Genomic DNA, 24,337 nt, shown 5'->3' on the forward strand with positions numbered 1-24,337 from the left:
TTTGTGGTTTCCAATTACCCCCAAATAAAGTATTTGAGGGGGGAGACTGTCCCCCCAAATGTCCCTAATGTCTTCTAGGATCATGGAGGGCAATTTCAATATACTCCCTCCTGTGAGCTATATTAAGCCCAGAAGAAGCCTTTCTCTTGAACAAGAAGTGAACTTCTAGATCACTGTCAGTTTTAAAAATGGCATCTGTGCTTAACAAGGACTAGTGTATTGAAAATGTGTAAAATTGGCCCCAGTGATCTCTAAGGCAGTGCTACTCAAAGGGGGTGCTCCCTTGACTGATGCTTGTTCCCACGCCATTGGTTGCCATTCTTTGGTGAGTTTCCAGGAAAGAAAGAAATAATTGTAGCCAACTGGAACAATATGGTGCCTGGTCTCTGGCACACTGGGTGGGTGGGTGATCCCAGCCTCTCACAGTCAGATAGTCTGAACAACACTCTATTTGGGGATGTTGAGAGAGGGCAGCACCTCTACAAGGTCCTCTGACATTTACTGATCCTTGGCTTAAGCTAAGGAGCATGGAGTTATGTCAGATTCCCAAGCATTAGCCAGGGACGTAGCCAAGGGGGGGGGGGTTCTTGGGGTCCGGACCCCCCTTCCATTAGAAAAATGAATGGTGTGTGCTTCTGCGCCACCGCGCCCAAGCCCCATTATAATGGTGGCACTTAGTCTGGACCCCCCCCCCCCCTTCCTAAAGACAGCCATACAAAACTGGGAAAGTATTTGATGCATATTTTTCCCACTTTCACAATCTGTACTGACAACAAAACTGGAAAAGCTAATTTACAGAAGATTTCAGGGAACAGTTAAGAAGTTCTTTGACCATATTGTGGGCCATCCCTTGCCCTGCTTTGTCCTTGGCTCACACATGCTCTGCCTGGAAACTTACCTGAGTCCCAAGGGTTCCCTCACAGCAAATTTAATTTCATTGCCCAGGACTTGACTGATCTGAAATTCAAATGAGAAAAATGAGGAAACTGACTCACAGCCAGTCTGCAAAAATACTGTCTCAGAAGAGAAGGGAAAGGGGGAAGAAGCCTTAGACTTGCAACAGCCACATCACTTCCTCAAATCTTTTCCCATTGTCCCACTTGCACAGAAACAAAGGGATACAATGATGATGATTACCTGCAAGGTGAAATGTCTACTTTAATACTTACATATGTACTTGATTGTTCACTCCAAGCAAATAGAGAACAAGTAATCTACACCTAGTTAGCAATCACACCTTGAAACTACCACTATTATCCTGCAAACTGTTTAAACACCGAAGAACAAAACTTGGAAGGGCAGCTATGAAAGAACTATTATTATTATTGTTGTTGTTGTTGTTATTATTATTATTATTATTATTATTATTATTATTTATATAGTGCCATAAGTTTACACAGCGCTTTACATAGTCATCAACCAAGAAACAGATAAAACCTGCTTACAGCGTACAATCTAAAATCGAAAGCAGCAAAAATTATAAAATAACAACTTATAATAATATGTAAAAAATATATAGCAAATAACAATAAGAATCAAATAACATGGCAAATCACACTAACAATAAAAAGCAAAGAAATTAGAGAAGAACTTGAAGTGCAATGATATTTCAGTGAATACTAAAGTTAGAATTGTCCATATCATTGTATTTCCCATCATTATGTATAGATGTGAGAGCTGGATGGTGAGGAAAACTGACTTAAAGAAAATCAAATCATTTGCAATATGGTGCTGGGAAAGTTCTACGGATACTGTAGACTGCTGAAAATACAAATCAGTGGGTCTTATAGCAAATCAAATCTGAACTGTCCTTAGAAGCCAAAATGACTAAATTGAGGCTGCCATACTTTGTCATATCATGATAATGCATGACTCACTGGAAAAAACTAGGATGCTAGGTACGGTAAAAGGCAGCAGGGGAAAAAAGAAGACCACATTCCAGGTGGATAGACTCAGTTAAGGAAGCCATGAGTCTGTAAGAACTCAACAGGCCTATCTAAGGATAGGGGCCTTGGAAATGTCTCATTCATAGGGTCACCATACATCTGACTTGAAGACAGTTAACACACCACACAGGGCAAGAAGTAACTTGTCTGTCTGACAGTCACTCCAGAGGGTTTCATTCATCCTCTCCAGCCTTGCCCAAAGATGTCAGGGAGAAATATCTGTGTCCTGCCACATGATTTACCCCCATGGACCTGCTAGAGGCTCCCATTTTGGGTAAATCAATTCCTGGTTTTATTTGTAATGCTAAAGGAGTTGTCTGGGGTGCTGAATTTATTTTAGGGATAGGATTGATACCTTGGATAGCATCTTTAGAGCTTCAACTAAAACCCAGAATAGATTTAGTGTCCCATTGACATGGATGCTACTAGACACTGACACATCAACCTTCCCTAGAATTATTGTGTTCTGTTGAACAGCTCTGGGGAAAAGATTGGCTGAGGAGGCAAAGTGAACCATACCAAGAAAAGCAGGCAGCTGCAGGCAGGTTTCAGGGAAGTTAACCTAAGAAGGCCCATAAAGCATCATCCTGTTTGCAACTGAATTCTTTAATTCCATACAGGGTTTGTTTCTTTCCTTTCTAAAAAGGACTCCCCCCCCCCAAAAAAAAAAAAAAGTATTGTGTACAAAGAAGGAGGAAATGCCAATGACTAAAATGCTAGAAGCAGGAAAAGGGAAGTTGGCTGGATATACTTTCTCAGTTTAGATAATTGATGCTCATTATGGATAATAACTCTAACAAAGTCGACTTCTGACCACATTTAGTCTTTGAGCTTTCCTGTTTCTTCACCCATGGCCTACATTTTTGAGCCTTGTGGCCCGATGAAGTATTATGGAGAACTTCAATGCTCAAACAGTCCTGGGGCATTTGGTTTGGTCTTAATAATTATATCAGCCATCTTTGCTTTATAAATATATGAGAATCATGAGGGAGTTTACCCTGCTCTGAATAAGGAAGTGAAGAGCCAGCAGGGCATAATGCTTTGAGCATTGGACTATGACTCTGGAGATCAGGGTTCAATTCCCAGCTCACTCAGGAAACCCACTAAGTGACCTCAGGCAACTCACAGTCTCAGGGGAAGGCAATGGCAAACTTCCTCTGAAGAAATCCTGTCAAGAAAACCCCATGATAGGTTCACCTTAGGGTTGCCATAGATCAGAAATGACTTGAAGGCACACAATACATACATATACATAGAAGTAAAGGAATAAGAATAGGTACCTCTCTGAAGAGAATAGACTTTTTATTTTCTTTTTTTTTTTAAAAAAAAGCAGGATAGTGTTGTTGTTAATTGCGATCGACTCAACCTCAACACATAGCGACCCTGTGAAAGAGACATTTTCAAGACCCCCTATCCTTCATTTCTCTGTTTAGGTCTTGTAACTTCAGGTTTGTGACCTCCCTAACTGAGTCTATCTGTCTGGTTCACAGACAGTCTTCTAGTCTTCCTCTCTTTCTACTACCCTTTATCTTTCCTTGTATTATTGTCTTTTTTAATTCATGATGTGGCTAAAGCATGACAGCCTCGATTTGTCCATCCTGGCCTCTAGTGGTGTTTCAGGCTTGATCTGTTCAAAGACCCATTTGTTTAGGTATCAGCACTCTTCTCTAGCACCACATCTCAAATGAGTTGATTTCCTTTTTATCTGGTTTCTTCACTGTCCAGCTCTCATATTCATACACTACGATAGGAAGTATCATGGCTTGGATGATTCTAACTTGAATGTATAGGATCCCTGGTGGCGCAGTGGTTAAATGCCTGTACTGTAGCCACTCACTCAAAACCATAAGGTTGTGAGTTCAATACCAGTGAAAGGGCTCAAGCTTGACTCAGGCTTGCATCCTTCCAAAGTCGCTATAATGAGTACCCAGATTGTTGGGGGCAATTAGCTTGCAGTTGTGAACTGCTTAGACACTGTTAGTTCAGTACGAAGCAGTATATAAATGAAGCTGTTTGTTTGTCTGCCTTTGTACTTTCTTCTTTGACTTTCCTTAGTAACTGTTCAATCTATTATGTTTTTCTCTATTAATATGATGTCATCAAAATGCTAACCAACAGACTGGAAACATTCTGTATACATCCCCATCCACCCAAAAAAGACCAAAAAAGGAGACAAAAAAAAAGACTGCAGCAACTATAAGACCATCATATATTATATATATATATATATATAATCTTCAGTCAAGAAATTCCAGAGGTGCAAGCAGGAAAGGTAGAGGCACTAGCAAACCTACGATGGCTAATGGAGAACACCAAGGAAGTCCAAAAGAAAATCAGCATGTACTTTATAGTTTACAACAAAGCCTTTGACTGCATACATCACAAAAAACTATATTATGCTCTTAAAGACCTGGGAATGCCAGTAAATTTGATAGCCCTGATGAGAAATCTGTTCATAGGACAAGAGGCCACAGTTAGAATGGAATAGTGACTTCAAAGATTAACATTCAACCATCATAGGAGCCTCAGGCTTTGTATTAGATAGGATCTTTGTAATTTCAAATGGAGAATGCAGACTTCATTATTGTTGTGTGCCTTAAAGTCATTTCTGACTTATGGTGACCCTAAGGTAAACCTATCATGGTTTTTTGGGGGGATCAAGATTTGTTCAGAGGAGGTTTCCCATTGTCTTCCCCTGTGGCTGAGAACATGTGACTTGCCCAAGGCCAATCAGTAGGTTTCATGGCCAAGCAGGGAACCGAATGCTGATCTCCAGATTCCAACACTCGAACCACTACATCAGACTGCCTCTGTTTTATTACCTTTGTTCCCACTCAGCTTACAGCCATGGGAGGGCGCTGTTCATCTACATGCACTTTCAGAAACATCTGGAATGTACACCAAAACACTGTCATTCTCTCCCTCTTATGGTATGTGATTATCTTTACCTAATGAAGAAGCCCAGGAAACTTTGAAAACTAAAGTGATTATTTGGGGTTTTTTGGTTAACCTAAAAAAAGTGATCACCACAAGATAGCTTCTGGATATTGTTGTGATTTTATGTCTTATGGCCATCATGTTTTAAAGGTTAAAGTGTTTTGTATCTTGTTACAGAGATATGAGAGATTTAATCGTGACTTGTTACTGTGTCCCTTCAAGTCTCTTCTAACTTATAGTGACCCTAAGGCGAACCTATTGTGGGATTTTCTTGGCAAGATTCGTTCAGAGGTTACAGTGACAAAATCTCTCTTCTGGTACACCGACAAAGAAGGTACAAGTCACAGGAAAGAGACAGGCCCTTACTAAGGAAGCCAGAACAAAGGGGATTTAAACAGCCTTGGTTGCTTCCTGCCCATCTCCAGCTGAGTCCTGTCAGCTGGGGAGAGAAACCTAGTTTATTCACATGCCATTCATTGTTATTTCCAGCACTAACTAAGTTGACACAAAGGAAACTGTAAAGCTGGCAAGAGGTGTTTGTCACAGGGAAAAGAAAAGAAAAAGTTGCAGTCTTTCCTACACGTTATCTCTAGGGGCTACAGGAAGGGGCTAGACTATGCAGCTTTATTGTCTCTTTATTAAGGAGAGTTTAGAAAAACATTTACGAGCCAGTGTGGTGTAGTGGTTTGAGCCTTGGGTTATGACTCTGGAAACCAGGGTTGAATCCTGACATGGCTGTATAAACCCATTGGACGACCGTGGGCAAGTCACTCTTTCTCAGGGGCCATTCAGGCTACCTTTTGTACCGAATTGTAACCCAGATTAAAAGTGGGAAGTTCCCATTGGTACTGGTTCAAACGCATCAGGATCAGGGTCTTGCACACCAGATCAAGGGCATATCCCCCTTAGAGTGGTTTTTCTTGTTTCTTTTTGGAAAACCTGTTTCTTCCCTGCTGCCTGCAAATGTGAACTTGGCCCCGGTCATGATCGGATCAAGTTCAGGGGAGGGGTTTAGGTCAGAGGGTGGGCAGTGGGCAGAACATGCCTCCCCTCTCGCACCAGTCACTTTGCAAGTGGCATTTTAAAAATTATTTGTGTGTGTGTGTGTGTGTGTGTGTGTGTGTGTGACAGAATATGTGAATGCTTATGTTCCCTTTTAAATTTGGCAAATTGATACGTGTGAATGCTTTTGCTACATATGTGTATGTAAGGAGAGATGGCATTCTGGGGTGGCAATCGGAGGGAAAGCAAAGAAAGAGGATGCAGAGATGGCATTCTGAGGTAGCCTCCCCTGCAAGTGACATTTATTGTTGTTGTTGTTATTGTTGTTGTGACAGATTATGCAAATGCTTTGGGCTGGAAGGGAAGGGAAGAGGCTGGCATCCAAGGGGGAGACAAGCGCTTCGGAAGTGGCATGGGGCTGGAAGCGAAGGGAAGGGAAGAGGCTGGCATTCGAGGGGCAGGCAAGGGCTTCAGAGGTGGCATTGGGCTTGAAGGGAAGGGAAGAGGTTGCAAAGAGGAGGAAATGCTGGGCTGGAAACGAAGGGGAAGCTAGAGGCTGGCATTCAGAGGGAAGGTTGTGGAAACCCATGAGGTGACTTTGGGGGAATCACACTCTCTCAGCCTCAGGGGAAAGGCAATGGCAAATCTCCTCGGAACCAATCTTGCCAAGAAAACCCCAGGATGGGGTCGTTTTAGGGTTGCCATAATATGTAATGACCCAAATACACACAACACACACACACACCTGGAGGTTTTTTAAATTTGCAAGTTGACAGAATATATGAACACTGTGCCATTTTTTAAAAAAAAAAAGAGGGGAGAAAGCACCCATTTGGTTGGCCAATGGCTGTAGGATATGTCACCTTTGACGAAAGAGGAAGTGAATTTGATTGACATCAAAGGAGGCTCCATTTTAAAGTGGTACTGCAAATGTGAACTTCAGGGGGGCAAATTGCATCGATCAAGGTAAAGGGTAGTGGGAACTTCTTTCTGGAGAGATTTGGTACCGACTTAAGAGATTCTGGACTGGATCTACCCAGGACAAATGAGTGAGTGGGAATGAGGCCTAAGTCCCAGAGGACAGCAAAGGCAAACCCCCTATGAGCAAACCTTGCCAAGAAAACCCCATGCTAGGTTGGCCCTAAGGTTGCTGCAAGCTGGAATTGACTTGGAGGTACACAACAAGAGAAGCATTGGCACTCCAAGGAGTAAAAGAAGTAGGCATTCTCTGAAACAGAACAAAAGAAAACCCTGGTTTCTGGCAAGGGGACAAGGCTTCTCTTCAGATGCCAACATTTTTCATGATGTAAATTTGGATCAAGTAGGCCACACAGCATCTTTGGTGCTTTTTGCCTTTCTCCTTTGTGGGGAGAAGACCTGGTAGAAACACATTTGCTTTGGTATGGGACTGATATGCAACTAAGTTTGTCAGCCAGTATTGTGTAGTGCTTGAGAGCACTGGACTGGGATCTGGGAGACATGAAACTCCATGTGTGACTTTAAGCTACTCTATCTCCCGCAGCACAACCTATCCCACAGGGCTACTGTAAAGATTAAGAGGGAAACCGTATACACTGCTCTTGACCTCACTGAAGGAAAGGGGAGTATACATTTCATTAATAAACAAAATAAAGTAAATTTCCACACATCAAGAATAAGCCCAGAACAGTCAACCAAGGTCACTCCTTTGCCATATTTAATACAAATCTAATGCCAGATTTTAAGGACATTCCAAGTCAAGGTGAGTACGGTAATTTTCTTTTGCCAATGGCTACTTTTACAGCTGGTTTATTTGCTTAAGAACTTTGGGCAGCTCTTACATGTTTATAAGCAGGGATTCTTTTCCCCCTGGAGATGGATTCACATCATTAAACTTGGGATTTATTTATTTATTATTAACAGGTAGAACCACATTTAGAAAAGGCTACTGCACATCTACTATTGGTAGTAATGGTAATACTATGCACCAATTCAAAAAGTCACCCAACAGGCATCATTATAAATATGTTGCTAAGCAACTGCTTGGGTTTAGTGACAAAAGGTCAGTCCATTAATATATAAATAAAAAGCTGCCTGTTAACAAGCAGGGTCCATGACTGAGCAATGGACATTACAGTCACATGGAGAGAAGGGTCCCCATGACTTGGCTTTATCAAGCTGGTAAAAAACCAAAGAACAATTTTTCTAGAAAGATGACTACAATGCGATAGTAGAGAAATGTGCACTGAATTAGACCTAGAAGATCCCAGACAGATCCACATGATGAAAATTCCATGTACTACACCTTCTTCTCTGGCAGTGTGCATACACAATGCATGGTGAGGCAGTTATGTTACTACTATCCTGGCAAACCCTGGAGCTGGATTTGGCTGAACAAAAGAGTGCACACTAATCCAACCCTGTGATTCTATAATCATTTTGCCCTCTTGGTATTTTTAATTTTCCCATAGGAATTGTGTTTTCCTGTATTTTCTATAAAGATACTGAGCTGGAAAAAACAGAGCCCTCACAAACACTGGTCTTAGAAGTTTCCCTCTGAGGCCCTATTACAGTACATTTATTGAGTGATGAATCAACATCGTCAGCAACTTCTGGGCAGTCAGTATGTTTCCTTCCTTTACAGTTTTTTTTGGTTTTTTTTGAGGACCCTAAAGGTCATAAAACTAAACATATGATTTTTTAAAATAGACCCACAAAAACTGCAATCAAAAGCAGAACCAGTACAGGAAAGGAAAGGAGGTTGTGTGTGTGTGTGTGTGCGCGCACACACACACACACATACACACTTTTAATCCTCTTTTGCTTGTGTTGTTTGTCCAGGCAAAATTGCCTTTAATGTTGCTTCTGTCTTTCTGTGAAAGATGCAGAGTAAACAGATAGGATTTCAGTGTCCCACTGCATTCTTTAGTAGATAGCAAGTACCATACTTCAGATTTAAATTACCCAAAACAAAACAAACAAAAAACAAAAAAAGGAAACAAAGAAAGTCAAACTTTGAAATATGGTCTCATCCAGACTGACCAAACCTACCTGGAAATGACAATTTTCATTGACTTACTCACAACCTTTATTTCTGATATTCAAATAATGCTCCCCTTGTCCCTGTGTATTTCCTCAAAATTCCCATCAATTACTGCAACTTTGTCATACTTGCTGGATGTGGAATGTCCTGGTACATTTTAGAATTCTAAATCCTTGTGTTCACATAGTAATAATAATAATAATAAAATAATAATAATAAAATTTTTATTTATATTTTCCCGCCTCTCCCTACGGATCAAGGCAGGATTACAGCCAGTATCAATTCACAATACATCACAATTACAATTAGATAAAATCAGCTCATATAATAACACATCCCTTAAAAACACGCAAATCACAATACAATATAAAAAGAGAACGTCCTGAGGTAGATATATATTTGGGGTGATTTTCTCTACAGAGGGTCAGAAGGGTACGCTTGCTGGAAGAGATAGGTTTTAAAGGCATCCAGGGTGGGAATGAGGCGAATCTCTTCTGGGAGGTTATTCCAATACGTAGGAGCCATAGCAGTAAACGCTCTTTGGTGAGTGGCTGTTAATCTCACTCTGGGGTGTTCAAGTAGGAGCTTTCCAGTTGTTCTGAGGGTGTGGGGTGGATTGTGTAGGGAGAGGCGTTCCCTCAAGTAACTTGGGCCCAAGCCATGTAGGGCTTTAAAGGTGATGACCAACACATTGTATTGGGCTCGGAAGCTAATTGGCAGCCAGTGTAAGGATTTTAATACCGGTGTAATGTGGTCCGATCTAGGTGTTCCCGTGACCAATCTGGCTGCAGCGTTTTGAACTAGCTGAAGCTTCCGAACTTGGTACAAAGGTAGCCCCATGTAGAGCGCGTTACAGAAATCTAAATGAGAGGTTACCAATGCATGTACTACTGTTTCAAGGTCCTTTCGGTCCAGACAGGGACGCAGTTGGCGTATCAGCCAAAGTTGGTACCAAGCGGTCTGATTCAACTTCTTTTGTTTTACGACAGTGCCTTTAGTGCTCAATAGCATGAACTGTGGGTGCTTTTTGTGTTTCCTTGTTCTAGTTGAGAATTTCTAGTTTTCTGTCTGCTAAAACCAATTACCTCTTTTCCTCATTTTTGTCTGTGCTGCAACATCACCACTAGAGCATCAGATTATTTTTTTAAAAAAAAAAACCTCTCTTATGCCAGACCACTTGAGTTTTATTTTTAAAAATCCTCCAGTTTCCAAATAAAGTGCTGAGGGGGGAGGAGGAGGCAACAAGATAAAGAGGGAACAAGTATCCATGGAGCAATTGGGAGCAGTTGCAGGAACAACTACAAAAATGGTCAAAACCAGAAACAAAAATTGCTCACAGCCTTAAATTACAAAAAATTGCATACGCCCATTCCCAGTTAGGCTGAAAAACATAAAACAGCAGTAGTACAAATTATCGTGAGATGTGCATGCACAAATGCTGTCATCATTTATTCATGTGCCAGTATGGTTGCATGTTCTTGATGTGGTCACAGACAGGAGAGGTGAATCTGTGTAGCCTTTTCCCTGTGCTCTGCAGAGATGAATCTGACAAGGGGCTCAGAAAAAACAATGTCAGTTTCACCAGTCCTCCTTGTGATCTGAGCATAACTCTCGCAGCATGATACTGTTGTACTCCCAATATCATATATTTTATTTTATTTATTAATAAATTAATTAATACTAAAAGTGTTTGCCAGCTGTCTAACCCCTGATATTTCTCTCTCCACTTGTGATAATTAAAACTGACAGAGTTGGATTCATCTGCACAATCCAGGAAACATGAGTACACCAACCAGGACTAAACCAGCCACGACTGTTCACATAAGTGATAAAATCTAGTCCTAGCTCTGATCTAGGAAATCTTATATTAGGATTTGTTGTTATTTTCCCTCAAGCTGACTTTCAATTACAGTGAGCCAGAAATGAGAGACCACTAACAATCTCAGTCATCAACTGCCCTGCTCAAGTCTTACAAAATCAGAACCAAGGCTTCCTTGATTGTATCAATCTAGCTGTATTGCTGTCTCCCTCTTTTCCTACTACCTCTCACTTTCCCCAATATTATCATCATTTCCAATGAGTCATATCATATCGTATCATATCATATCATATCATATCATGGTACAGTGGGCCCTTTCTATATGCAGGGGATCTATGCCATACATAGATATGGAAAAAACATGTATGCTCAAATCCCATTGGTTTCTATGGGGCGTGCTCCCACGTGCACCTGCAGCACACGTGCCATTTTGTCCTCCCATACTTGTCAAGTGCATAAGCTCAAATCTGTGTATGGCAAGCCTGCGTATGGGGTGGGTGCACTGTATGTGCAAGATACAATAATCTCCATTTAGTCATTTTGGCTTTTAGTGAGAGTTCAGGCTTGATTCACTCTTGTATCCATTTGTTAGCAGGTCCACAGTATTTAGAGAACTCTCTTCCAAGCACTATAGTTCAAATAAGTTGATTTTTCTTTCCTATCAGTTTTTTCAACTGTCCAGCTTTCACAACCATACACAAAACTGGGAATATGTGCATATATTAATAAGTAATGTGTTATGAACAGGAACAGATGATATCCCAATTGAACTGCTACAGTGTCTAAAGGCTGATGCAACTTTAGTTCTAACTGAAATATGCCAACAAATATGGAAAACAAAGTGGTGGCCAACAGACTGGAAACAATGTAAAGTCAAAGACTTTCATGACTGGCATCCATCGGTTTTTTTGTGGGGTTTGGGGGTTTTTTGGGCTATGTGGCAATGTTCTGGGAAGTGAGGCAAGCATTCTCTGAAGATGCCAGCCACAGATGCTGGCAAAACGTCAGGAAGACACTCTTCTAGAAAATGGTCACATAGCCCGAAAAAACCACAAAAAAATAAGACTGGAAACACTTGATATACATTAAAATCTACAAGAAAGGAGATACAAATGATTGCAGCAACTATAGGACAATAGCGCTATACAATCTCACATACAAGGAAAATAATGCCAAAATTCTGCAGCATAGACTCCAATAATACAGAGAGAGAAATTCCAGCGGTGCAAGCAGGATTAAAAAAAGGAAGGGGCACTAGGGACCTCATTGCAAACATGCAATGGCTACTTGAGAGCACCAAAGAATTCCAAAAAAGAATCAGCATGAGTTTTATAGACTACAGCAAAGCATTTGATTGTATCTATCACAAAACGCTATGGAATGCACTCAAAGGCATGGAGGTGCCACTACATCTGAAAGTCCTGATGAAGAATCTGTACTAAGGACAGGAGGCCATCATCAGAACAGAACAGAATTTAGAGAAACAGAGTGGTTTCCAATAGGCAAAAGTTGTTTAACTTATTTGCTGAAAATATCATAAGAAAAGCAGATTTAGAATCAGAAAAAGGAGGAGTGACTATAGGAGGAAGCAACATTAACAACCTAAGATATGCAGATGACACCATAATATTAGCATTAGACATTCAGAAATTGGATAAGGAAGGTAAAAGATGAAAGTACAAAGGCAGGTCTGATGCTAAACAGAAAGAAAACAAAAATAACGACCACAGAAGAAATACACAAATTCAATCTAGACAATGAGAAAATTGAAATAGTTAAAGAAGTCCCATATCTAGGATCAAACATTGACCAGAATGGAAGCTGCAGTCAAGAAATAAGAAGAAGACTAGGAATGGGAAGGGCAGATATGAAAGAACTAGAAAAACACTGAAGAGCGAAGACATACAACTGAGCACTAAAGTAAGAATGGTTCAGGCCATTGTATTTTCAATTACCATGTATGGATGTGAGAGCTGAACAGTGAAGGAAGCAGACAGAAAGAAAATCAACTCATTTGAAATGTGGTGCTGGAGAAGAGTACTTAGGATACCATGGACAGCGACGATGACAAACCAATGGGTTTTTGAACAGATCAGACCAGGGCTTTCCTTGGAAGCAAAGATGATCAAATTGAGAATATCATAGTTTGGCCACATGATGAAAAGGCATGGATCACTAGAAAAAACAATAATGCTAAGAAAGGTAGAGGGTAGAAGAGAGGAAGATCGTGATCCAGATGGATATACTCATAGAATCTTAGAGTTGGAAGAGACCACAAGGGCCAGCCAGTCCAACCCTCTGCCATGCAGAAAATCTAAATCAAAGCATCCCCGACAGATGGCCATCCAGCCTCTGTTTAAAGACATCTAAGGAAGGAGACTCCACTACACTCCGAGGGAGTGTGTTCCAATGTCGAACAGCCCTTACTGTCAAGAAGTTCCTCCTAATGTTGTGGTGGAATCTCTTTTCCTGTAGCTTGCATCCATTGCTCCAGGTCCTGTTCACTGGAGCAGCAGAAAACAAGCTAGCTCCCTCCCAAATATGACATCCCTTCAAGTATTTAAACAGGGCTATCATGTCACCCCTTAACCTTCTCTTCTCCAGGCTAAACATCCCCAGCTCCCTAAGTCATTCCTCAATCGGGGGGTTTGTGGGCTTGCAGAATCTGGGCAGGGCAGGGATTCTTGGAGATGTCTCATCCACGGGGTCACCATGAATTGGAATTGACTTGAGGGCAGCTAACAACAACAAATGTGTTATGAGCTTGCAGGTTATGTTTTACAGCAAGGCTGGCCCTTCAGCCTTCGTTGGGCTGCAGCTTCCAACACTGTTTACCAGCAAAGCCAATGATGAGGAATGCTGGGAATAGCACTTCAAAAACATCTGCACTTTTCTCATCCCTGTTTTACAGAAGCATAACCAGGAGAGAGGTGGGGTGTGCTCTTTCTGAAACTTAGGGTCTGACCTACAGCTTCAGATAAAAACAGCATTTTGCACAAAAGGATCACAACAGTTGAGCCCAAGACCCAATTTAGGCACCTATTCCAGAATTGCAGAATTCTGGTACAGGAATTCTTTCCTCCTTTCCAATTCTTCATTGTAGGCCTTGACTAGGGAGAAGTTTAATAAAGATCTCTGCGCTGGGGCTACATACATCCTCTTACTTTGTTCCTCTATAGAAGTGATTCCCAAAATCTGGCCTTGCAAGTGTGCTGGACTTCAGCTCCCACAAGCCTCAGCCATCTTGGCCAATGGTCTGGGATTCTGGGAGCCAAAGTCCAAAACACCTGGAAGGCCAGAGTTTGGGAATCACTGCTCTAGAGTGTGATCTGGCAAGGGATAAGCAAACATACTGTCCCAATCACTGGATCCTTAGGAAGACACTAAGCATATGCATATCAGGGGCTACAGGAAGATCTACACTGCAAATCTATGGCCGTATACAGACAGGCCAAAATAAAGCTGCTTCAGGTCACTTTGGAGGTATGCTGTTTAAATGATGCATACATACTAAGAGACCGGAAGTCGCGCCAAAGCCACGATCCAGCCCTAAAGACTAGAGCGCAGTTTTGGCGCAGCTTCCAGACTCTTAGTACGCATGCATCATTGAAATAGCATACCTCAAAAGTGACCCGAAGCAGCTTTATTTTGGCCTGTCTGAATGGGGCCTATACTGATTTTATTTAATTCCCATGGCTTTCTATCTTCCCAGGCACTGCAATTTGGGAAGGATGCCTGTTTGAAATTCTCAAGGAAAATAAAGGACTATTATATCAGTTAAAATCTGTGTTATACCTATGCTTTGTGTATGAAGGACCTGAGAAGAAACCCTGCCTCCAAACACACACAGGACAAAGGACTCAGATGTTCAAGGGGATATATTAGCTGCTACCTTGAGCTCAACACATTTTTTTCTGTCACAAATTCTTTGGGCACTGGACATTTTTGCACCACAGCTTTGATCTGAAATAAATACAGCTGATGTAGAAGATACCTAGAGAAAAAAGAGATGAATTTGGAAGAGTATGTGTGGGTGGGAGAGTGGGGGAGGGGGAGGCCAACATATGACAGCAAGACTGAAGAAAGAGAAGCGTGCATAAGCTATGCAAGGATACAGCCTCTCTGTCCTTGGGGGAAATAGAAGGAAGATGGTAAAACTATAGGTCTTTCTACACCTACAAAGACACATCTCTAATGAGGTGAGAACAGCAGCTTCAAGCAGCCACCCCCACAGGCCTAATAATTCCACCCATAGCTGTGAATCTATCATCTCACTTTCTACTTTTTTTTCTTTTTTCTTATTTATTTAATTTTTTTGGCAGGGAGAACTAATTCAGACTCACACCTCTATGTTTATGTGTAGAAGATGGCTTGTTGAATTGCTATGAGTTGAATTTAAGATATTATAAATTAGGGTGACCCAAAGGCTGAGAAACACAGGAATTATATATTACTCTACCACTTCTGAGCCTCCTAAATGAGCCACAGACCCATCCCTCTTGCTGCTCTTGTGTAGTTACAGTGTTTTCTGGGCTTAACGACAATGTCTGCTCTCTACAGACATTGTAGTTAAGCCCAGAAAACACTATGTCTACACAAGAGCAGCAAGAGGGATGGGTCTGTGGAATTGAGAACCAGAATGACTCTCTCTCTCTCTCTCTCTCTCTATATATATATATATATATATATATATATAGTCATTCTGCTTCTCAAGTCCCTTTATGCTGACCCTTCCCTCTAACATTAGTTTTCTGGTATTAATTTCACAATGCATTATTCATTGAAATGTTTTTTCAGTCACCTTGGAGCTTATGTGTCAGTCAAGATTTCAAGTACACATCATCTTGGTTCTGCCTTCCCAGACAAAAAATATTTCCTCAGTGTGGTGACAAAGTAACCTACACTCACTCAGGGAATCCCATCATTTTTCTTCTCACTCAGCAATCATTCTGTCCTTTTCCTAATTGTCAGCAGCAGTCATTGATTAATAAGCTTAATAATCTCCAGCACAGAACATCAATTTCAATTGCACATATCAGAGCACTTATAAAACAAGATACATACAACATGTTTGAGAAAGCTCTGTGCACGATTTGACTCAGGGTGGGGAAGTTATTCTCCACTGAAGACTGAATTCCTTTCCAGGGTACATTTTCAGAGGATGCTTGCTGGCAATGCCTGGGCTCAACTCACCTGTCTTTTGATCAGGGATGGGAAAAATGGCCTTCCAGATGTCACTAAACACTAGCTCCCATCTGTCTATATTGGCTGATGCTGATAGTGGATGGATGCCAGCATCATATGGAGTCTCAGGTCCCTTACCCTGGTTTGGATCATCAGTACACCTCTCTCTTTCTACTGAATCTTAGAAGAAAGACAGCATGAGGTGGTGGTGATGTCAACATCCCATAGCTTCTCACCCCCCCCCCCCATTCTTATATATAAGGGGGAAAGAATGCATTTATCTCTCAGCTAGCAATATGGTGCTTTCAAGTAAGCTTGTCACAGAGCTGAACTCAGAAATATGGACTGTTTTAAGAACAAAGCTATTCAAACTCTGCAGGCATTTCTGACATAGCCCAGCATGTTTCTTCTTGTGTGATATTATCTTCTTTGTTCTGTACACCTCATTATGTAAAATTTAATTTATTCTGTAGAAGAGCTGGTGAGAGGGAACCTGATTTAGGGCTAGAGTGGAACCTAGAAACTGCTAGCCTAGTGATTTTCAATCTATGTCCCTCCAGACATTTTGGATCAACTCCTAGAATCCCTCATCATTGGCTGTGCTGTCTGGAAGTTATAAGTGGTAATCCAAACTGCCCCCATCTCATAATACCATCTCTTACCTTGGACCTATGAACTTCACCGTCATCATCCTCCCCCCCAACCCCTAGGATCTTCCGTGTCTTCAGACGGCTTACAAGGTCTGTCTGGCTGTGCTTCTTCATTAGAGGGGGAGGTTGCTTGGTTGCCATAGTGACTTTTGGGTAGTCGCTGACTTGGGCAGAATCTGGAATCAGATAGATGAGAGGTTAGATTAAACTAGCGAAGTACATTTCTCTGCAAGGGTCAAATCCAGCAAAATGATGGAAAATCCACTTCAAAGAGAAGATAATTTTCATTTAACACAACATACTACTGCATGTCACACCAGTTACGTTCTTCAGGCACAAAAAGAATGGACATCTTTTCATTTGTAGGCTGGGGAGGAGGAAGGGAGCAATAAAACCATCTCTTGTCATATTTTTAGCTACAGAATACTTACCTCTCTGTACAGTTTAAAGATGAGTGCCTAAGAATTTGATACTAACAGCCTCAGGGGGATGCAACTTGACCTGGAAGCTTTCAAGAGGAAAGTACAAGGTTGCCAAAGCTGAATTAGCTGTTGCCATTCCATTTCTAAAGTTATGTGACGGATGATTTTTCTTTAAATTTTAGAACTAGTTCTTTGTGTTCCTTGTCTCCAGAATAAGTAGCAACTATACAGGTTGGATCTTGGCAGAGGATTTTTAATCAAATTGTTTTCTTCTTTTGTAGTTTGTGCAATCCCAGACATCCGCAACACATCACCAATGATGTTACATTGTGGGACTGTGACTCACAGAATCCTCAGCCTCACCACTAACCATGCTAGTTGGAAGATGGTGGGGACAGTAGTCCAAAGATATAACTTTTCTGTGCCCTGGGGAAAATCAGTTGGGTTGAATGCATTTCTATAGATAGATTCACCAGCATGGCAGGCAAAGACCTGTTCTAATATATCCCTCCTCCAAGGAACCCATATCATCACTCAATGTCACTTCTAAAACCACCTTTATTAAGTATGCTAGGCTGAAAAAAGAATGAAACTGACCTAACAGAGTGGGGAAGCTGTGACTTTTTAGATATTCGGTCAAGTCTCAGCAACCTGGGCCAGGGTGGTGGTGAGAGTTAGGAGTCAAACAACATCTGGAGGAACACAAGCTCCCTAGAATCAGACAAGCTCAAAACTGTTTAATTAGTTTTAGACTGTGGGTGCATTTACATGGTAGAAATACTGCTGTTTGACACACATTACCGTCAAGCCTCCATCTGACAGAATCCTGGGATCTGTAGCTTTGTGAGGCATCAGCTCTTTGGCAGAGAAGGCTAACGACCTTGTAAAACTACAAAGCACAGGATTTCAATGGATGGAGCTACAGCACTTAAAGTGGTGCCCATCTTCATTTTTTCTACAGTGAAGATGCACACAAAGAGAGGATTTGAACCACTCCTCATCCAATACCCTCCAGAGTGGTCAACATGGACCTCCAGATGCTGTTTGAGTGCCATTTCACAATCCTTCACTATTGGCTGTAGGGCATAGGTCTGACAGAAGCTGCAGTCCAATATCTGGAGTCCCACATGTTGCCCACCCCACTGTAACCAAAGTACCATGCTATCCTATTGTGTGTGCCTCAGCTAGAAAAATGGAGGGAAATGGCAAATCTAATTAATTCCTGTCCTTGTAGATCAGGGATGGAAATTGTACAGCCCTCCAGAGGCTGCTGAACTGCAATTTGTGCTAAAGAATGATGAGAGTTTCAGTTTAACAATATAATTTCCACTCCTATTGCAAATGGATATTATTGGCATTTTAAGTTTCTTCCAGCTGCAAAAACAAACATGGCTGTAGTGGAAACCTATTTTAGACAGCCACAGCATAAACTTTCTTCTCAGTGTTGTTGCAGTTAAACTTCTGCTCTGTGTGCTTTTATCTTATTAATTATAGTGGGCGGGAGAGCTCTGTTATCAGCTGCCAGCTCACAGAAGGCAGAGAGGCTTAATGTAGCCCAGAACGTTATGCTAAGAAAGCTGTTCCTGACTCTGTTTGAAAGCAAGAAACCAGTACCTTTTAGTCATGTCAGTGTGTGTCCTAGAGAGTGCATGTAAATCAGAGTAAGATGGTGTAAATCTAGGATATTTGGAAGGAGGTGGGACAAAAAAAAATAGGGGAGGGCACAGAATGGGTATAGGATATCAATAGAGAAGAAGAGAAGGCCTTACATCAGCCTTCTGAAACATAAATAGTATTGAATTGCAGCACTCATATTAAACATCTTAACCACACTTCACTTAGAACAGTAGCAGGCAATTTGTGGCATTCCAAACACTATAGGACTGCAACTTCCTTCATCCTCAGCCAACATAGCTAATGGGGCCTGATAGGAGCTGCAGTCTTACAGCATCTGAAAGACCAATGATTGCTTATACCTGATCTAAAATATGTTCTTTTGATTTTGATGGAGTTACCTCTCAAGCAAACCCACTTAGGATTTCAAGCCTTATTTCAATTTTTATTTATGACTCAGTGATAGCCTGCATGTGAAATAGTGCCTTTCCTTCAAGTAAGCATGACAGGAGGGCTATTTGTGTATGAGTAAGCCTGAATACTTGTCTCCAACTTTGCTATGACAAGTGGGTACCAAAAGACAAACCAAATCTGTAAGTCATTTCAGGCAAGACTGCTGCATAGTTTTTTCCATTATTTCACCATATAAACATTTTCTCTGAAGAACCTGGTTTACTCTTTCAAGATTCATAGGCAAATGTGGGGAAAGTATTTATAGGCAGGCAGGCATGGAGTCTTTGCACACTGGGGTCAAGTGAGGGAATGAGTTCATTTCTCTGGAACACCTACAAATGTCCATCTCTCTCATAATGTCAGCTATAATAATTGAACCATTCCTGGATAAAACATCAATTCTTGCTCTCTGTATATTAAAGTAAAACTAGGCCACTTGGTGCTCCTCCAAAAGTTGCAGGATTCCAACTCCCATCAAACACAACATTGCCAAGGGTTTGGGTAAAGATTATTAAAATCCTAAACATCTGGAGGATACAAGATTTCCTACCCCTTCATTAATGTTTATTGGTTTCCTATTGAAATAGTTCTATTGTTTATTGCCTTCTGGGTATGTCTTTCCAATTCCCTAATAGTGGTTTCATTTGTTTGTTTGTTTATTTATTTATTTAGTGTCGAATACAAGGCTGACTCCCCTCGGGCATTTCAAAATTAGATGCAGTGCAGTAAACTAGGACATCAAAGACCCAGACAGAGATTTTGCTAATAAACTGATGAAGGAATAGGAGATAAATTTACACAGCACATTCATTTCCCCCTAAATGTAGGCAGTGCATATGGTTCTAGAACATGCTTATCATATCAGCTCACTGCACAAACCCAAGTACTATGTTTACAAACACTATCTTGGGAGTAATTTTATATATTTTTCAGAGTGAGTTAGGAGATGTGAGGTAGACAATTGAAGTATAAGGACCCTGAATTGAAACAAGGAAAATGTGTCTGGCTTGTTCTTTCTTTTTATAATAAATCCTAATATTACTAGTAAAATGATAATGTTACTAGTAAATCAGATCAGGGATTTGATTCTTCACCACACCAATTGTCTTCTGGGAGCACGCATCAAGTCATTTTAGCCATTTTCTTCCTATTGTGAGAAAGTCTTCAAAAACCACATAGGATTTATTCTTCACAAAATTAACATTTTGTTGTTTTGTATAGAAAATAGCATTTTCTGCACCAAGCAGTGGGATGGTGAAGTCTGCACCAAGTTACACTCCAGAAGAGGGGTGACACCCAGTAGGACTCCTTCTCCACATGCTGTCCCTACACATGCTCTGTCTCCAAGCTCCACCACCCATTGTCCCCACGTTACCAGCATGCCATCCCAGCACACACTGTATCTGTACTCCCCACAAGTGCTCTATCCCCATGCTCCCACTGTGCCATCCCCATGCACTGTCCTGTCTTTTTCCTCAACGGGGGGAGGGAGTGTGCACCGTCCCTGGAAGCCCTGCCCCCAGCCCCCTGCACTGGGTGTATATATGTCTATGCCTGGCTTCCACTCCACCAAACGTATCTGAGAAAGTAGACTGAAGTCTATGAAAGCTCATGCTGCCAATTTCTTTCTTTCAGTTAGTCTCAAAGGTACTCCAAAAACATGTTTTCTGGAAATTTCTCAAATAATGTTAAATATTCTTTCTATACCTGTTAGAATAACCATTAAAGGAAAATTCTCACCAAACCTCAGGTTGATTCATGTGAAGCAAGCACCCCTACCTTCCCATCTCAGGAACAGAATAACCAAGAATACTTCCAGGTCAACGTATTCTTTGGCCAAACTGGGGGAACACATATAGCTTCAATCTGCTGCTTGTAACAATCTTAAGAGGAAATGGGAAAGTTCTGAAGGTTCAAACTGTGCCTGCTGCAATGTTGTAGTAGGGCAAGAATTTACAATTGAATTAGCAGGGACTATGAAATCATTTATCATCTGCATCAGGAGTGCTTGTCCCCCCAAACAAGTGTGTTTTCTGAAGCACCAGAGAGTAAGATGTGGAGCAATGGATCCAAAAAACAGGAAATCAGATTCCACTTAAACCCTAGGAAGAACTTCCTAACAGTAAGAGCTGTTCAACAGTGGAATATGCTGCTCTTGGAGTGCAGTGGAGTATCCTTCTTTGGAGATTTTTAAACAGAGGGTGTATGGCCATCTATCAAGAGTTCTTTGATGATGTCTTCCTGTATGGCAGGGGGTTAGTCTGGATGACTCTTGTGGTCTCTTCCAATTCTAGGATTTTATGACCATCAGTTTTCACACAAATCAGGAGGAATTAGAATGAGTTGTCCTAGCAACAATACACCACTGTAGTTCTCCTGATTGTACCACAAAAACTTTCTGGCATGGTTTGTTCTTGAAAGGTTAGTTAAGATCCATTAGCTTTACAAAATATCTCCTCCTGGAAAAGAAAACCGCTAGAACTGGTTTGTTAATATGGATTATGGCATTAATTTCAATCATGACATTATGTTTTGGCCTGCACTTCAGTCTTTACCATAGTTCTGTTTTGCATGAGGAAACAGATTTGTAGAATCTTTTAAGATTGGTGTCCTCTAAGTTTCACTATTTATATTCAACAAGATGAAATCTCCTTTGACAAGCAGCATGAAACTCAGGCATGTGACAACTACCAAAATGATTAGTAGTCCAAAAAGTAATTTTTTCAAGCCCTGCAATTGCTCTCCTCCTCCTCAAGACTCAATGGGTTCACGCTTTATCCTTGTTGCCACTTTGAATTTTAAAATGTTTCAACTTCTATAGCTTCTCCAGTTAGGTATAAATGTGCTACTACATTGTAAGGATACCAAGACAGCACAGAAAGCAATCTCTGGAAAGAGCTCTAAAATAAGACATCAATAGTATTAAGCTGTCTCAAATCCAGCCACTGGCAGACAGACGCCTTGATATAAAACAAGTATCCCCAGTGCCAGAGTAAAGCTTTAGCAGCCAACTTTGTTTGTCCTAAAGTAATCCCGGCACCACTAATATCCTTACCAGACATATGCCAGTTCCGGAGTTACTTTGTTTGTTTAGCATAGATGCACATTCAGTGGAATTTCAAGTTGGCACTGCCACGCTGAGTTCTTATGTTATCAAGTCTCTAGAGGCAAATGAACCAATATTCCCAGTCAGCTTTTGACATTTTTCATGAATTTGCCTTTACTATAAAACTAAACATATCCAGAGAAAAACCCTGGGAAGATCAGCTCCATGACCTGCAATGGCAGCTGCTCAAAATGATTGCTTCTCCCTGCAGGACAAAATTACCCCTACTCTGCCTCATACAATGCCTTGATTTTTGTTATGGTGACAGCCTAGAGATGGATTTAATGGCCATTGTTACCACTTGATGTACACAAGATATTCAACACTGTGAAGGTACAAAGGCGGGTTACACACCGCCATTAAAGTACGGAGTCAGTCCGTAGTAGGGTTAGGAAGGTGCGGTGCTTCCGCACCCCCCTAACCCTAGTACGGACTGAGTCCATACAAAATGGCGGTCCCCCTTCCACATGGGGGCTGCCATGAGGACGTCACAACCGCGCCGCCTCTATACGGCGCGGCGTGGACGTGACGTCGTCGGTCCGCACCAGGGCGCTTAGTGCGCCCTTTCCGCGGACCAGGAAGGAGCTCCGTTTCGGAGCTCCTTCTTGGTTTGCGGCGCCGCTTTGCCTCGCTGGGCGCAGCCTTCAGACGGCTGCGCCCAGCGAAGCAAGGGAGAAAGGGGCCAAGCGGCCCCTTTCCCCTTCTCCCCGCCGCCGCGGGGTGTCCTTGGGGCTTGAAGCCCCAAGGACACCCCTTTTCAGGCTGCGGGGAAGCGGCGTTTTGCCGCTTCCCCGCAGCCTGAAAAGCGGCGGATCGGGGCCTCAGCGGCTGCCGTTCTGGCAGCTGAGGCCCCGATACACCGGGGAAAGGGGCGGGTACAGCCCGCCCCAAATGGGCAGTCTATAACCCGCCAATGTATGTTTATTAAACAAAAATCAACTTATTGATTCCATGATTCTCTCTCTCTCTCTCTCTCTCTCTCTCTCTCTCTCTCACACACACACACACACACACACAATATTTGGTTAAAGCACCTTTAATAGTTCTGGACTAACAAAGAATCCCCTTAAGCCACTGATCTGATATCAGCCTTATGGCTAACAAGCTAGCAGAGAAAATAATTTGAGGTGTGGGCTTCTTCTGTGCAGCCTAAAATTTTTCACCTTTTCTGGTGGCCCAGGAAGGAATGGTGTGGCTCTAGCTCTCTTGCTACTGAAAGAACCTAGTCTTTGAAGTATGGCCTGGAAACTGCTTTGGACAAAGTGGCTCTCTCTATTTTATCTAGCGTACCTTTCTCTAGGATGGAAAAAAAACCTCTTATAATTTATTAATTTTTATATTCTCTGCTGGTTACATGAGCTCAACAGTGCTACAATCTCTCTTTTTATATACAGGGGAAACAAAAAGGTAATAAAGTATCTATAAGATTTCCCACCCCCATAGAAGCCTTGAACATATTGCAGAATGTGGGGTGGAAATGTAAAGCATCCTAAAGTTGCTGATTTTTAGATAAACATAATTTCAGGAAAACAAGACATCCCAAGAGAATGTAGCAAAATCAAGAGTTGTTGTATTCTGCTAATTAAGTCTAAAGTCTCACTGTAAGAAGGTGCCAATCATATTTTCCAATGTTCACAGATCTCTAAGTAAACTAGAGAAGGGAGGACAGACTCAGATAAGCTTCACAATTCTATATTGTATGGGAATCTGCATGTGGTGATGGGGTTGTAGGTATTCCCTGTTCCTCCAGGCTGTTCTATGGTGTTTCAGCTCAGACACTTATTATTACTAATAAATTATGATCAAGATAATTCTTGGATCTCTAAAGAGTTAGGTGAAACACATTTTGGAAACTCTTGTACAGTCAGCCCTCCACATTCAAGGGGATTTGGGACACAAGACAAACACACAGACACACACACACCAAAAGTGGGGGGGGGGGGGAGAGAGAGCAAATACAGTGGAGGTTGAGGCAAGGCTTTCTCCCAGAATAGCTCCTTGGGCTTGTGAAGTGAGCAGCTGGGAGGCTCCCTGGAGTGGGAGTTCAAAGTATATGCACCTGGTGGTCAGGCTCCATGGCTGCCTCCCGCTCCTAAAGCCTGGGATACCATGTGTACATTAAAAGAGCAGACCCACACTTTGAGAGGAAGGGGGGAATGACCAAATCACTGCTGTGCACACA

General features: G+C 41.7%; 1 protein-coding gene across 2 annotated transcripts in view; it reads right to left on the reverse strand.

The window, feature by feature from the left end:
* Positions 1–24,337, reverse strand: part of LOC149314620 (tumor protein p53-inducible protein 11) — a 67,384-nt gene that overhangs the window by 10,682 nt on the left and 32,365 nt on the right. For both annotated transcript variants that reach the window (XR_016280944.1, XM_089521497.1), the window contains exons 2-3: positions 16,573–16,736; positions 899–957 (exon numbers count right to left, since the gene is read on the reverse strand). Coding sequence is in view for 1 of the 2 variants with exons in the window: in XM_089521497.1 (XP_089377623.1) it covers positions 899–957; positions 16,573–16,701 (188 nt within the window). In the remaining variant the exon portion in view is untranslated. The remainder of the gene's footprint in view (positions 1–898; positions 958–16,572; positions 16,737–24,337) is intronic.

This window comes from Sceloporus occidentalis, unplaced genomic scaffold (assembly GCF_023333645.1).
Source record: "Sceloporus occidentalis isolate IW3139 unplaced genomic scaffold, rSceOcc1.0.p SCAF_4, whole genome shotgun sequence".
Lineage (NCBI taxonomy): Eukaryota > Metazoa > Chordata > Lepidosauria > Squamata > Phrynosomatidae > Sceloporus > Sceloporus occidentalis.